Source organism: Pseudochaenichthys georgianus, chromosome 3 (assembly GCF_902827115.2).
Source record: "Pseudochaenichthys georgianus chromosome 3, fPseGeo1.2, whole genome shotgun sequence".
NCBI lineage: Eukaryota > Metazoa > Chordata > Actinopteri > Perciformes > Channichthyidae > Pseudochaenichthys > Pseudochaenichthys georgianus.
Genome location: NC_047505.1, coordinates 41,350,250 through 41,364,854, shown reverse-complemented (window position 1 = coordinate 41,364,854; position 14,605 = coordinate 41,350,250). Strand labels below are relative to the sequence as shown.

Here is a 14,605-nt window from a genome sequence, read left to right as displayed (position 1 = left end):
AAAGCAGTATCTAAAGGGATTTGTGTATCTATGTTCTGTAGAGGAGCATCCAGGTTTTGTTATTCCAACTTATTTGGTATAAGGACATGGTCCCTATTGTTGATAAACTCATCTTTTGCAAATTGGTACATTTGATTGAATCTCTTTAGAGCCCTTGTTTCCTCATGACCTTTTGAAAATTCTCTTGTGAAAGTCTTGATTGAATTATGCCAATTGCTTTTCTTTCATCATGCACAAAATAACATACACATGAAATCAAGACCGTTAAAACATAGTACATTTTTAATTGACTTGTTTTCATCTTAAATATACAAACAAGAAAAAGTATGGCATTTTATCTGTATATGGACACTTACAGGGCTGTAATCAATATACCTTTATTTCAGATTAGTTTCGCCGCTCAATTAGGTTGCATACATACTCACGCCGTTCCGAGGGTTCACATTTGAGTTTACAAATCGAAATCAAAAGTAACGTTTTGCAGACCTGCATAACACACACACACAGTGCATATTAAAATGTTTCTTGGTCACAATGCTTCTCAAAGAGCATTACGACACCAAGTGACTCTCCATTAAAACATTGTGGTAAACAATGTTGTCAGCTTCTAGTTGTGGGCCGATGGCTCAGGCAGGACATCACATCTCCCACATTAATGCGTGACAACAGGTACGTTTCTTCCGCGTGGTCAGTAAAGTTTGTTGTTGGGTAATTAGACAGTTTTGAATGATCTTCCACTGTGATGTATTTTAATCTCCCAGTGAAAAGGAGAATACAATGACAGCTTTTATTAGGTAAATGTAAGCAAAACATGTAATTACCCATTAATCTGGTGTCCAGACCAAATTACTATGAATGAACACTGGTCTTGTCAAGCTACATTTTTATGTTTAATAGCTTTAATGATACCTCCAGGTCAGAAAAACATGATTTATTTGAATCAAACCTCCAGATATTATCCAAGGCTCGTATCAATTATCCCTCTCCATAGGAGCAGCAAGGATCCCGTCTGTTTTCTTCACTACTTCTTCCTTTTATTGTTCACCCTGGTGTTATCTCTGTGATCTTTATCGAGTGCGCTCTGATTGGGGACTTCCTGCTTTTTATTTTTTGACCACTCCATCTGCAGCTGCCGGAGCAAATCAGGAGTCAACAGCCCGTCTCTCACCAGACGACCAGCCAGAGAGCTGTCCATCAGTTCTTCCACAGGGCCTCTTTCAGCTCTTTTATTGGTCACATTGGTCACATTAGCAGCGCTGGCACTTCCACTAATAGCACCCTTTTGTCCCCGCCTGCTGCCCAGGGGGGCGGTGATGGAGGAGTTGGTGGCTCGGATGAGAAGGGTGATGTTTCGGACGCCCTGTTTTATGATGTCATCAAGCTCCTGCTGGGATTCCCGAACCATTGCCGTGTCTGGGAACATGTCCATGAAACGGTAGCTACAGAGACAGACATAAATCTTTATTAAGAAAGGACCAAGCATGAAAAAAATCAAAGAGGCTTTATGCCAGATTTAGCTATTAGCTAATATCCATCTGCAGCGTCTGGGCAGTTACACAAAAACAAACACTAAAAACAGTACATCGCATACACAACTATAACCAGGGGTGCACATAACTATGGGCTCAGAACAGTCTCATAATACACACATGCGCACAGAAGGATTCACACTTGTATTTCATGATCCGCAAAAGGATTCACACTTGTATTTCCTGATCCACACTTGTGTTTTTCAATGCACACACAAATGTATTCCGTTTCATATACATGTAAATACAATCCAAATACAGAAAAAAGTTTTACATATGTATTTTTGATCCTCACATATTAGTTTCTCGTTTAAATCCCCTGAACCTGCAAACACAAACAGCTTTCTCTGCACGGATCGCTGTGCATTCGTGTGTGGGTTTTTTGAGACTCTCCTGACGGTCAGCCGATTCGTACTTGTAATTATTTCTATCTATAGCCAATCAGATGTCTCCTCAATTCTAAGCCAATCACATGAGCGCGCCCCCACGAGGGTAGATTTCTTGCGTTGATGACGTAGCGCTACATATATGCATTTTGCGCAGTCCGGAGCCGACAGGTCCATGGAGCCTGCCTGCAGGCGCTAATCTCAGGACACCCTCCACTCTCAGTACATTGCCACTTTCCGAACAGGAAATGCACGCAAATACAAGCCTTTATATTATTAAGGTACAGCGCCACTTTCCAAACCATTGATGAATGCTTGTGTACACAAAAACGGCAGGCAAAACCGTTTTAAATGTGTGTTTCCTGTATGGCGAATACAGCTGCTTTATTTATGTCTGTATGAAGTTGTTGTGAGTGTGGAGGGAGCAGCTACAGGTTAGCTTAGCCTAATCGATCAGTGCACTACGAAGCCAGTGCTAGACAGTGAACTGTCAACGGGGGAAGCCCCGCCGGTCATTATCGGCCGATATTCACTCTCAATAGTTTGATCGGTGCTCTCTATAAAGGCCGATCAGGAGAGCTGGATCTGATCGATATGGACATAAACGCGAGTGAATTATAACCGGACGCGAGAGAGAGATCAGATCAGCTGCTGAGTCTGACGGAGAGGCGCAGCTCTGCATAATCACCTGATGCTCCGCCCTCTGTTTAGCGAGCTGACCGGACTGCGCAAAATGCGTATATGAAGTAATCTTACCCTCGTGGGGGCGCGCTCATGTGATTGGCGTAGAATGAACGAGACATCTGATTGGCTATAGATAGAAACAATTACAAGTACGAATCGGCTGACCGTCAGGGGAGTCTCAAAAAACCCACACACGAATGCAAAGCGATCCGTGCACAGAAAGCGGTTTGTGTTTGCAGGTTCAGGGGATTTAAACGAGAAACTAATATGTGAGGATCAAAAATACATATGTAAAACTTTTTTCTGTATTTGGATTGTATTTACATGTATATGAAACGGAATACATTTGTGTGTGCATTGAAAAACACAAGTATGGATCCGGAAATAGAAGTTTGAATCCTTCTGTGTGCATGTGTGTATTATGAGACTGTTCTGAGCCCATACATAACTGGTACGCAGGTACGCATGCGCGGCCGGCAACAATCTGAAATGCGTACCGTCACTTGTGTCACAAAGCGCATTTGCGTACCGACGTACTTGTGAAGCTTTTCCAGAAGGCGGTTAGATCACCGGACGACAGGGTCGGTCTCCGTGTGCACAGACGTCGGTCTGTACAACGGAATTGTGCCAAAACTACGCCAACCGGCTGCGGAGGGAAACTCCCCCCCTTCACTGGAGAACTGCGCTAAAACAGCTGATCACAACGTTCACACTCTGTGGTCACGAAGTACTCCACTAGCCCCCCCCCCCCCCCCCCCAAGTACTCCACTAGCAGCCCCGCGACCCCCACCCGTTGACGTTCGCGATACAGAGGGCTTCATCAAATAACTTTGAGTGGAGCCAGAAGTTGGAGTACCAAACACTGACTCCAGGTACTCATCTGAGAAAGTTATGTGCACCCCCAGTGTGAGAAAAAGGTTTTAGAGAGTACTTGTCCATGGACAAGTGAGTTTGTCAATACATTTTTCACTTGTCCAGAATGGACAAAAATTGGGGCCACTTGAATCTTCTTCTTCTTCGTCATCGTAAGTGAGCGGTAAGATTTTACTGCATCACACAAAGGGTTGGGTATCGTTTGGATTTTAATGATTCCGGTTCTGCTTTTCGATTCCGGTTATTTTTGGTTCTCGATTCCGGTTCTTTGAGAGGGTCAAAATAAGTCCCATGACAAACTGGGAGAAAAATATATTTATAAAAACATTAAGTCAAATCTGTATTCCTATTTACAAATCACTTCATACCGTTTAATTTCTTACGGTTATTGAATACAATTATATAAAAATAATCTCTGCATTGTTTAGTTAGTTCTAAGTGCAGTTTGAGAATGTACAATTGGCCCAGTGTCCTCTGATGTTACACTGCAACCTGCCTGTGAGACACAGTCCAACCACACATGTCCAACACATAGGACATATAATAATAATAATGACACATTAGATGTATAGCCTATAGGCCTAGCGCTCTTCTACAACTCAAAGACGCTTGCACGCTTACACATGTCCGCAATACACATGCTGCAGCTGCCCAGCTGCTCACTGTTTGTAAAAGTAAATAAATACTATTTTCATTTCAATAATGTACTTTCTATACCCTGCTTCATAAACAATACTGACATCCCTGTGCTCCTCTGAGTCTGGGGGTCCGGGGATGTGAGGACAGCGCGAGGACACAGACAGGGAGGCTGCTTTAATTCATAAAGGAAATGGTGGTCAATATTAACAACACAGGAGTTAAAACGCTTAATAACCTTAATTACGTGTTAGAGAAAGAACATAAGAAAGTTTGACAAAGATGAGGCTGTTAAACGGGCAGCGGATCTGCTGTGTGTAGAAAGAGAGAGAGAGAGAGAGAGAGGGAGAGAGAGAGAGAGAGAGACGCTGAGCTGCACCATGCAGCGATCAGCTGATACGGAGCATAGAGAGAGAGAGCTGCAGTCCGCGGGGCTCGGCCTCGCCTCCTATCCTCACAACTCTTATTAATCCCGGTACCGGACAATTGTTATTTGTTCCTACTCGGAACCGAGTTTTGCTTCCCAACCCTGCCACTGTGCTACACTTCCCGCCCCGCCCCGCCCGTCTAACTGTACAGAAAGCGGCGAGATGCATTTCCTTAAGAATCGACAAGCAGAACCGAAACTAACATTTCTAAACGAACAATGGCGGACACGTACAATTTGCGAATGAGTTCTTCCTTTTGTAAACTGAATGTATCAATAATTTGTCAATACATCAGGGCGAAAAAAGTCACTTGTCCGCCGGACAAGTCAAGTGAAAGATCTACTTGTCCGATATTGTAAATAATTTTTCGCACACTGACCCCTGACTATAACAACGTATCACAGCAGAGACTTTAAATATAATAAATGTGTTTCATGGTCAAATTAATCTTTTCAAGATTTCACGTTTTAAGGACAGCTCGAGCATATTCCAATGTTTAATGGCTGTAAATATAAAAGCTGATTGTTAATATTGTGAATATAATGCTGATGTGAAATCTAACTAAGATTCGCACATAACTAAAACATGATTCAGTCAAACGTCCATAATGATCTAATTAAAATGACAGGCACAAGAAGTGGAAATACTTTCAAACACTGCGTTACCTTAACCAGAGGTACAGATCGAACACATCGTGAACAGCTTCCAGGTGAATGAGGTCTTTTATGTTTTTGGGTGCAGACAGAGGCCAGCTGACGTGGCGACAGACCCAGTTGTACGTCAGCGGCTCGTCCCGACTGAACTGACGGGCAAACTGAAAGAGAAACAAGAACCAGATCAGAGGAGCCGTAGGATTCTATGAAAAGCTTAAGACAAGCAAATGTAAGGAAATATGTTGAAACTAAGACACTAGTTTTAATGTCTATCAATTTAGGTGATTTAATTGTGTATCATGATATCTGATATATGAATGGTGCAGGTCACCCTTGAAAAAGAGATCTTTTGATCTCAAGGGGCTTTCACCTGGTTAAATAAAGGCTACAAACAAACAATGAACTAATTGTGATAAGATGTTATTCTAAGAGGATATATTACCTATAGATTTATCGCCCAGCCCTAATCGTAAAATGGCTTGTCCCCCTCAATTGACCACCTTTAATCTCCTGTCTCTTTCCCATGTTTGCTTCCACTCATCCTTACCTTTAGGAAGGAGGTGCATACAAAAGGTTGTTTCTTGTTGATGGGAGCAGTGCAGAAGACGTAGCGTGACCTCAGGTTGAGTGGGATGTGCTGAATCATATCAGCCAGGAACTTGAAGTCGTCAATGTTGCAGACAAAATACATGCCGTCCACCTGAGACAGGCTGACAAAAATGTCCTGCAAGGCAAAGGAGAAGTATCAGTTTGTGAGAAAAAGGCTATGGTGTGCAAGTAATAAACCAAACTACAAAAAGAAAACATAACCAATTCTAGATAGAAATTTTTATTTGTCACAAAATGTCAGAATAAATATATGAAAAGATGGAAATACTTACGACAAGGTTGGACAGGGTAGCATCAGGCAGATGATACGCAAACATTTCTATCTGCTCTGCTGTAGGATGCAGACCTGCAGTCTGAGACAGAGGAGAGATGATTTCATCCATCAAAATCCATACTTTTTGATTATTTATTTTATGGGTTTACTGAAAGAAAACAAGTGTGTGTTTGTGTGTGAATCCTCACCTGTATGGGCTCTACAGAGCGGCTGAGGAGCTCTTTCAGAACAGGCAGGTCGTCTCTGTGCATGGTGGTAACTTGTCCCTCTTGATATACGGAGGAGAATCTAAGAAAAGTGACAGAGGACATGAGTTTAAAAAAGCCCTTGATAGAAACTTGTTTAATAATCTAGAAACGTTTCCAACCCCTTTCCCTGTCCTACATTTGAACACTACAAGTGGAATTGAGACTGACCTCCCTGCGCGTCCAGCTATCTGCAGAGCTTGTGACGTGCTGATGGTGTCCATCTGTTTCTCCCCTTTCTCGTTGACATTAGGCTTTATTAGACTGTTGAAGATGATACGTCTTATACTCCTGGAGAAAGAAGAGAAGAAAGGTGGACCAAAGGATAATCAGTATAGTTATTGTCATTTACTTGATAGTCAAATTAATTGTTGTTGTTCTTTTCTGGTTAAATAAAGATGAATAAAATGATAGTACTTACAGGTTAAGGCCCATGCCAATGGCATCTGTAGCAACCAGTATCTTGCAGGGGTCATCAGGGTCATTGAACTTCTTGGCTTGTGACAGCTTGGTGCCTGTAAATCACAGAAAACCAGAGTAGTCTTTAGCACACATTTACAGAAAAGTCACACAAAAAGCTCAAATACTGGTTGGTAGAGTGCATGCATGAGATAAATGTTGTATTTCTTTGATTTTCAGGTTGTTTCTGGACACATTTTGGGTTCAAGCTGCAGCCAAATAACAGAAACGGTACACCGCTTTCAGGCAGATGGAAGAGCACATTCACAGCTAACCCTTTGTCATCAAAAGGTGTTTTGTCCTTACACACAAACATACATCTACCTATAAGTCCTTCTAAAAAACACCCTTATTCACACCGGACGAGAAGCAGAACTCACCTGGAGGTAAGCTCCCATAAATGACAGCACATTCCAGTCCTTTGGCCTCAATCTGTCTGCTTATGGAGTAGATGTCATTTTTACTGAAGCAGACAATGCAGTCTCCTGGTCTCAAGTTGTTTAATGACTCCACAGCCTGATCCAAGATTTCAAATGGAGTTAAACGCTTGTAGGTGTTGACCTGAAGAGCGAGAGGAAGAAAGAGGTTACAAAAAGACAATGATTAAAAAAAGAAAACGGTGAATAACATCAGTGACCGCCTCACTTCCTGCCGTTCTAAATGTTACAGCCGTACCTCCACCTCCTCTCCAGTGGTGAACATCAGCTCTCTGATAAAGTGAATGGCTGCAGGTTCCCCACACACATGGATCTCCTCCGCACAGAGACCTGCACAAATACAAAGAACATGTCAGCTGCCAAACTCGGAAACATCAAATTCAAAGCAAATCATGCAAAATGAGTTTACAAGACGTTAGAGATGTGTCTATTTTGCCTAAAATCATGCATTTGTAGGCATGTGTCGTAATGTGACAAAACAAGATATTTATTCTTTTATTGATTCATTATGATGTTACATTTGTAAATAAACTGAATGGTACAAGAAAGTCTAAGAGTGTGTGTGTGTGTGTGTGTGTGTGTGTGTGTGTGTGTGTGTGTGTGTGTGTGTGTGTGTGTGTGTGTGTATTACAAACCCAGTAGTGCTCTGGTCCAGGCCCAGCCTCTGGAAGGATCTCTGATCATCTGAATTTCATCAATTACAGCAACTTCATCTATAAATAGAGACACACAAAAGATGAATTAAATGTGAACTACATCCTTAAATACAAAGGAAAGTTTATTTTATTCTTTGTGATTACTGGGGATGAATTTGAAAAGAGACAGCACTTCACCATTCATTTTTAAATAGCCGATACAATCTGATAAGTTACAATTCAATGTCCAATAGAGAAATGTTGAGTTTTCTTGTATGCTATTAAACTAAAAGGTTTGTATGTATAGTGTTTACTTACAAGGTGTGGTGACACTGCACATCTCAATGGTACAGGCCACGTGAGCAGATGCTCGACCATCGGGGTCCATGAAGCTCCTCTCCTCTCCAGTGACCAGGTCACAAGGCACACCCTGCAAATACACACACACAAACAAATAAACACATGGGGCAATAGTCAACAATATGGTGTGGTGAGAAAGAGATTAAAGAGGACCTCTTCACAGAGATGGAAAATGGAAAAGACAGGATCGACCGTTGGATACAAACTTGCTTTAATATTAAGTAGTACCCACTAAGACCTAAAAAGATTGATGTGTAAAAGCAATGGTGTTTTGCTTTAAACCAAAGAGATGACAGAAGAAGACAAATACGTACTGCATTGTTGCTCTTTTCAAAGATCTCGTGGGCCAGTAGTTTCAGGGGGCCGCAGTAAACTCCAGACTTGGCGGCCAGGTAGCGCTGGATGGCCTGGTAGGTTTTACCGCTGTTAGTGGGACCAGCATGGAAAATCACTTTCCTCTGGATAGCACGAGCATCAGGGTACCTGATTAAACAGACATACACAAAAGGACTGTAACCACAAAGTAACACAGTGCAAGTTAAGACACACACATTCAGATGGTGAATAAAACCTACAGCCAGTAGAGTGGAGGAGTTTAGACGTTAAGTAGACGTATGGAAATGTCTTAACACCAAGATGCATTTCGATGCAGAGGACAATTTAAAAAATGAAGACATAAATAGAATTTAGTGTTGCGTATATCTCAACTGATCAAAGATGAAGACTCTCTGCAGTCTGTCAACTATTTGCTCTTACTCTCAAAATAAGCTAATCTGTTTTCACCATGTTAGGCTGAAAAAATAGAAATATAAAGAAGGTGTAAGACATTGTAGAAGAGCTAAATGTCCACTAGCCGTGATGCTAATATATGCAGTGTAATGAAAGCTCGTAGAATGCCTTAAGCCTTCAAGAAGTGTCCTATGTTAGAGCTGCTATGTGACAACCATAGTTTTGTCTGGCATTGAAAAGGGATTTCAGATTTGTCTGACTGAGTAAATCAGAACATTTGGGATGCCCTTCATTGAAATGCACTGAGAATCATTGACAGGTGAACTTGAATCAAGTCCAATTGTGAGGCCAGTGAAGACGTATACCTGCAGATATCAGATGTATAAAGAACAGTCGTCTCTGTAATACGCACCAGTTGGCAGGAACTCTGAGGTCTGAGATCTTCCTCAGGTCGTCCATACAGTCCAGCATAGGAAAGATTTGCTTGGCATGACGCATAAAGTACGGATAGATGTCATCAACATGACCTGGAGAACAGAAATTATGTTATTTAAAGTTTCAATGTAATTTATCAAAATGATCTATTGATCTATTAAACGTGAACACACCTGACCCGGAGCAGATGTCACTGAGGATGATGTGCAGATCGGCAGGAAGGAACAGCGTTTCCAGAACATACTTCCTGAAGCTAATGAAGGCCTGGTGGAACAGACGAGCTGTACAGACAAACACACACACAAAATGATCACCACACAAAGCATGCTGTTAGATTTCTGTCCATATCACTCCGACTTCAGCATTTTAAAACTTCACAAAAATCTTTTGTGTGGTTGTCCGTAGGTGTGTATTGTGTATGTTTATATGTGCTATCTGCATGTGTACTAAAGCCATGGGTACATTTATTTTTCTTTACTATGTAAGATCTGTATCTGCAGAGGAGTTACTTTCCTAACAGGGACTATACAGTATAGTGTATTGTATGGTAGGACCAAGGCAGCTGCAGTTAACAACCAGCTGCTACAGCTGCTGTTTAGCAACAGCTGGATCTCAGAGATGATGATGATTGACTCAAATGTGTGACCAGCCATTTGCCTTCAAGTAAATCATTCACATGCACACATAAAACAACAAGCCATCATTCATGTACAGTATTGCCCTTTCAAGCAATGTGTTACATCAGACGTTTTTTGAAAGCAAAGTATTAACAACTTATTATTTCTTACCATCAAGGCCATGGTCTGCTGCCAGCTTCTGCATCTCCTTCTTCTTATAAAACCGGTTCAGAACTTTCAGCAGTTCAGCTGAATTAGAGAAACACAATTAAGACAATTAGTTTGATGTCTATTATTACAAGAAAGCTAATAAAAATACACAGTGTTCAAAATACACATCTGAGGCATCTAAAGATAGCAAAAGCACACAAAAACAACCACTTAACTTTGACATACTTTACTTAGTGCACACTGATGTAGTTATTATATTATTCATTATGCATATATTTACAACATTCATGTTTACATCACTTTAATAATATAATTGGCAATATTCTCTAATTTAACGTCTTCTAATACAATTTGTATTACATTAGTGGGGATTAAGGTGTGCAATACTGTGTACCACAACCTTACATTGGGCTTTATGTTCATTATATATATTTTAGGCCTATTATTTTATGTATTTCTCATTTTACTTTCCACTTTCTTGAACATATTTAATGAGCATTTTAGTTATTGTTCTCTATAATTTCATTTGAAACGTATGCTCATTTGGCACGTCACTACACTATACTTTATTCATGCAGTTTGCATTTGCAATACTGTGCACACTAGAGATGTTAAGATTCACCGATTCGCATCGGTGCACCGGCATAAACGTTCAAGATGCGAGTGCACCGGTTGAAAGAGTGCACATCGGCTACAGTTTGGGTTGAACTCGCGATGCATCGATTGCGTAGCGTCTTTGCATCGGTAAAAAACCGATTCATTCATATAAAATCTCCTCATCTTGTCAACGCTCAGCAGAGACGATCTTTGATATTTGCTTCGCCACTACGGAGGCCGAGAGTCTCAGTTATCAACCCACACGGAAGTTGAGGAGAAAGAGAAACACAGCGCACCGAAAAATACCTACAAATAAAACGTTTGGCAACACTTCGGATTGTTCAAGAAAGACGGTGTAATAATCCTTTATGCTATATAGTTGACCGCAGGTCATGGAGAGTAATAAGGTATCCGTAGACCTTTGTATGAGGTATCTTTATTACTTAACAGGTCTACAGCCATGATACATAGATCCGTCCTAGATGCGGGCTTGCATACACACAGTATCACTCCGCAGCCGCACCCCATCAGTAACGTCCTGATGGTATATGTGCGCGGCACTATATACTACAGTCAACTTGAAAAATCGCTCGCAAATTGTTAACGATGCCGAGCCACTTTAAAGTACACAAGTAGTACGAGGAACTTAGCGACGCACATAAAGAGGCGACATGGGGTCTGCGGCTGAAAAGAGAAACCTGAAAGTTAGACATATGAGTTCAATCACTCAGTGAGGTGTTCTGTCAGAGAGAGTGGTGTTTAGTTTACAGCAGCCTGTGAAGGCCAATAATAATTTAAATGTCTTCCTTACTATAAGCAGTTATGAAATACCTGTTTGTGAAAGGTTATTTATATTCTTTATTGTTATAGAACCCACTGGTGAGTTAGCCTATGAGTGTTAAGCACATCAGGCTGGCAGCTGTATGGGCATGGCACCATGGTAGCTGTTATTTGTTAATCATGAGCAATGCATCCTTACATTGTTTAACTGTGAGGTGTTATACAATTGTACTGTACTCTGGAGAGCTTTTAAAGTTAAAAAAATAAACGGCATGATGGGATGTGCAGTACCAAATATGTAAAGCACTTTTTTGTTAATGTATGATTTGCTGCATATAAGGAATAAATCAAAAATCCTCTGTCGTACCATATTGAAGTATCATTATTTTTGCATAGTGTTGAATCGCATCGTATTGCACCGAATCGCATAATGTTGAATCAAATCGTATCGAACTGTATCGCAACAGGGGTGAATCGTATCGCATCGCCTGGTGTTTCAAATGTATCGTTAATGTATCGTATCGTGGCAACGTATCGAGATGCGCATCGCATCGGCCTCAGTGATGGAGATGCACATCCCTAGTGCACACATATTAACATATTTTAGGCCTGATAATGGATGTATGTCTCATTTTACTTTTCACTTTCTCAAACATATTTAATGGACATTGTTGGAGTCAGCCTGCGATACAAGATCTTCACAGCCTACGATCGCTTCACTGTGTTAGTAGTTGTGCACGTTTTGTAACAGCTCTGGTAAATGTACTCACTTCTATCGAGGGGCTGTGTCAGCTCCACCCCCACATCCCCATCTTCCGAGGCGTCAGCCTTCAGAGACACCGGGACAAACAGAGAGGTGTCAGGGGGTTTTGAAGAAAAGCTGTCTGATGAAACTGTTCTGCTGGAAACCTGAGAGCCATCCTGGTGTTGTCTGTGCAACAAAGCAGAGCCAGAAGACACAGGACAACGGGCAGCCCGGGGGATAATGTGCCGCTGAAGCCGAGAAAACAAGTGCAAACACCGGTTAGCTGACATCGCTGCGAGTCGCTTTTAACCCGGTTGTTAGCACCTTCTGCAGGCTATGTGCAAAATGTGTGCTACTGTCGCTCCATGGTGTTTATCAGGTTTAAATATGTGGATTATATCACACCAGAAACTTCAAGCTGCACCAGAGGACGGTCAACACTCTTCCTGCTTACACGTGGGACAGGACCCGTCGCGATTTAGCTGCCCACAAATGTGCCTGTTTTGCGTTTTGACCATACAATGATTTGTATTCAAAACACAATAAAAACTACTTGCTTAAATGAGCCAATACTGTTTAAAATGGATGAAATAACTTGTCATGATTTTTCCGTTTGACATTGTGAAGAAAATGACGCATTTTTAAACAGGCCATTTATATGACTTCTATATAGTGTAAACCTAAGATCGTATATGCAACAGATATTATTCCTCTGCTAAATGTCCCGCTTTCTTTTTACTTTGAGTGAGTACATATAGAAAAGGCTGATACCAAACCAAACTGTAAAAATACTCCACCCACGTTAACATCCACCACTCAAATCCTTAGTAAAAGCATTTTAGTACGTATCAGAAAAAGGATTTAAAGTATGAAAGTAAAAGAGGAAAAAGCAGGAAAATGTTGACTGTCAGTGTTGTAATAAAGAATATATGATGGTGATGATTTGGATAAGTATTGCTGCTGTATTAATGTGACCTTGAGTGTCCTTGTAAACGGAAAAGCGACAAAATCATTGTTAAAGTAAACGGAATTTTCCGTTTAAGCAACAGCAATATATATTTTTGTTTTTGAGCTTATTAAATGGCCAGGTTAATTGTTTATTTTATTTTTAATGTATGGATTCTTTGTTTTTATACAAATATAAAAATAAACAATCCATACATTAGAAAATAATTCAAATAAAATAAACCATCCCTACATTAAAACAAGAAGTATTGCAGTCACTTTGTTGTTTACGAAAGACAAACAATTGATACGAAGGTACACAGACTCATGAGGGTTTAGAATTGTTTATTATGTAGGTAAAAGTTGGTTATGTTGTTAATCAAAAAAATGTAAATGTTTTTTTCTAACTGAACAGAAAACGTATAAAACTGATAGAAAGTCAGATAATTGTAATGGAGTTAACAGAACAATATTAGCCTCTTGGTTGTAGTGGAGTATAAAGTAGCAAGAATGGAAATACTCAAGAAGAATACTAAGTATTTGTGTAGGTAGTACAGAACGAAAGGAAGGGGCAGATTTTTTTCGGCTGCATACTTTCAAATTCTAGTGCACTCGAGCTGGTTTCTCCATTCTTACCTACCCTACCTTTCAGTACAGAACTGGAGTGAATGCACTTATTTATATTTCAGCAGCCTTAAAGCCAAATCTATAGACATTCTGACTTTAAAATGATTGACCACACCACCCACCACTGAACTCTTCCTGTCAAAGTTTCAGTTGTGTGACTACTTTGTGCACATTTCCATCAGCTGTCTATAAAAAAACAATATTCACAATAAGGTAGTTATTGCAAATCAGCAAACAATTACAGTCTCTCTGAAACCTCGTATTGCACTTTCCCAGGGTGGTCATCCGAAATAAATAAAAAAAGGTGGATTTGGAACAATAATAATCTAATTGAATGTGTGACAGCAGGATAAGTAGGCTGTGAGTATTTTACACACAGTTGTCAATCTGTAGGAATTATTTGTACGAAACATATTGAGACGTTTCTGTAAACAAAGAACTGAACTCTTGTGACCATGTTTTTTTTATAAAGAAAGAGTGTTGTTCTAAAGCTATTCTGCATAAATTTGCTTTATTCACGACTTATTTTGGCTATATATTTGGGTCACACACACACACACACACACACACACACACACACACACACACACACACACACACACACACACACACACACACAGTAAAGATTAACATGCAGTAGATGACTTTTGGCATTGAAGTGTTTCTTCATCACCTTTGAAGGCATTTAAACAAACCCTGCCTGTACAGTGTTTTTAGAAAGACGTTTAAAAGTGTAACCTGCGAATAAATC

The 14,605-nt window shown here is 40.5% G+C and overlaps 1 protein-coding gene across 1 annotated transcript; it reads right to left on the bottom strand.

Moving 5' to 3' along the window:
* Positions 1-260: 260 nt before the first annotated feature.
* supv3l1 (SUV3-like helicase) lies at positions 261-12,775 on the bottom strand. The gene is made up of 16 exons (XM_034079371.2): positions 12,308-12,775; positions 10,161-10,238; positions 9,546-9,653; positions 9,350-9,464; positions 8,523-8,691; positions 8,167-8,278; positions 7,849-7,926; positions 7,452-7,543; positions 7,157-7,337; positions 6,739-6,832; positions 6,489-6,608; positions 6,261-6,360; positions 6,071-6,151; positions 5,737-5,913; positions 5,202-5,350; positions 261-1,439 (listed from the first exon to the last, which is right to left on the bottom strand). The coding sequence occupies exons 1-16, from the start codon at positions 12,570-12,572 to the stop codon at positions 1,022-1,024; spliced, it is 2,337 nt and encodes a 778-aa protein (XP_033935262.1). The 5' UTR covers positions 12,573-12,775; the 3' UTR covers positions 261-1,021.
* Between the last annotated feature and the right edge of the window lie 1,830 nt (positions 12,776-14,605).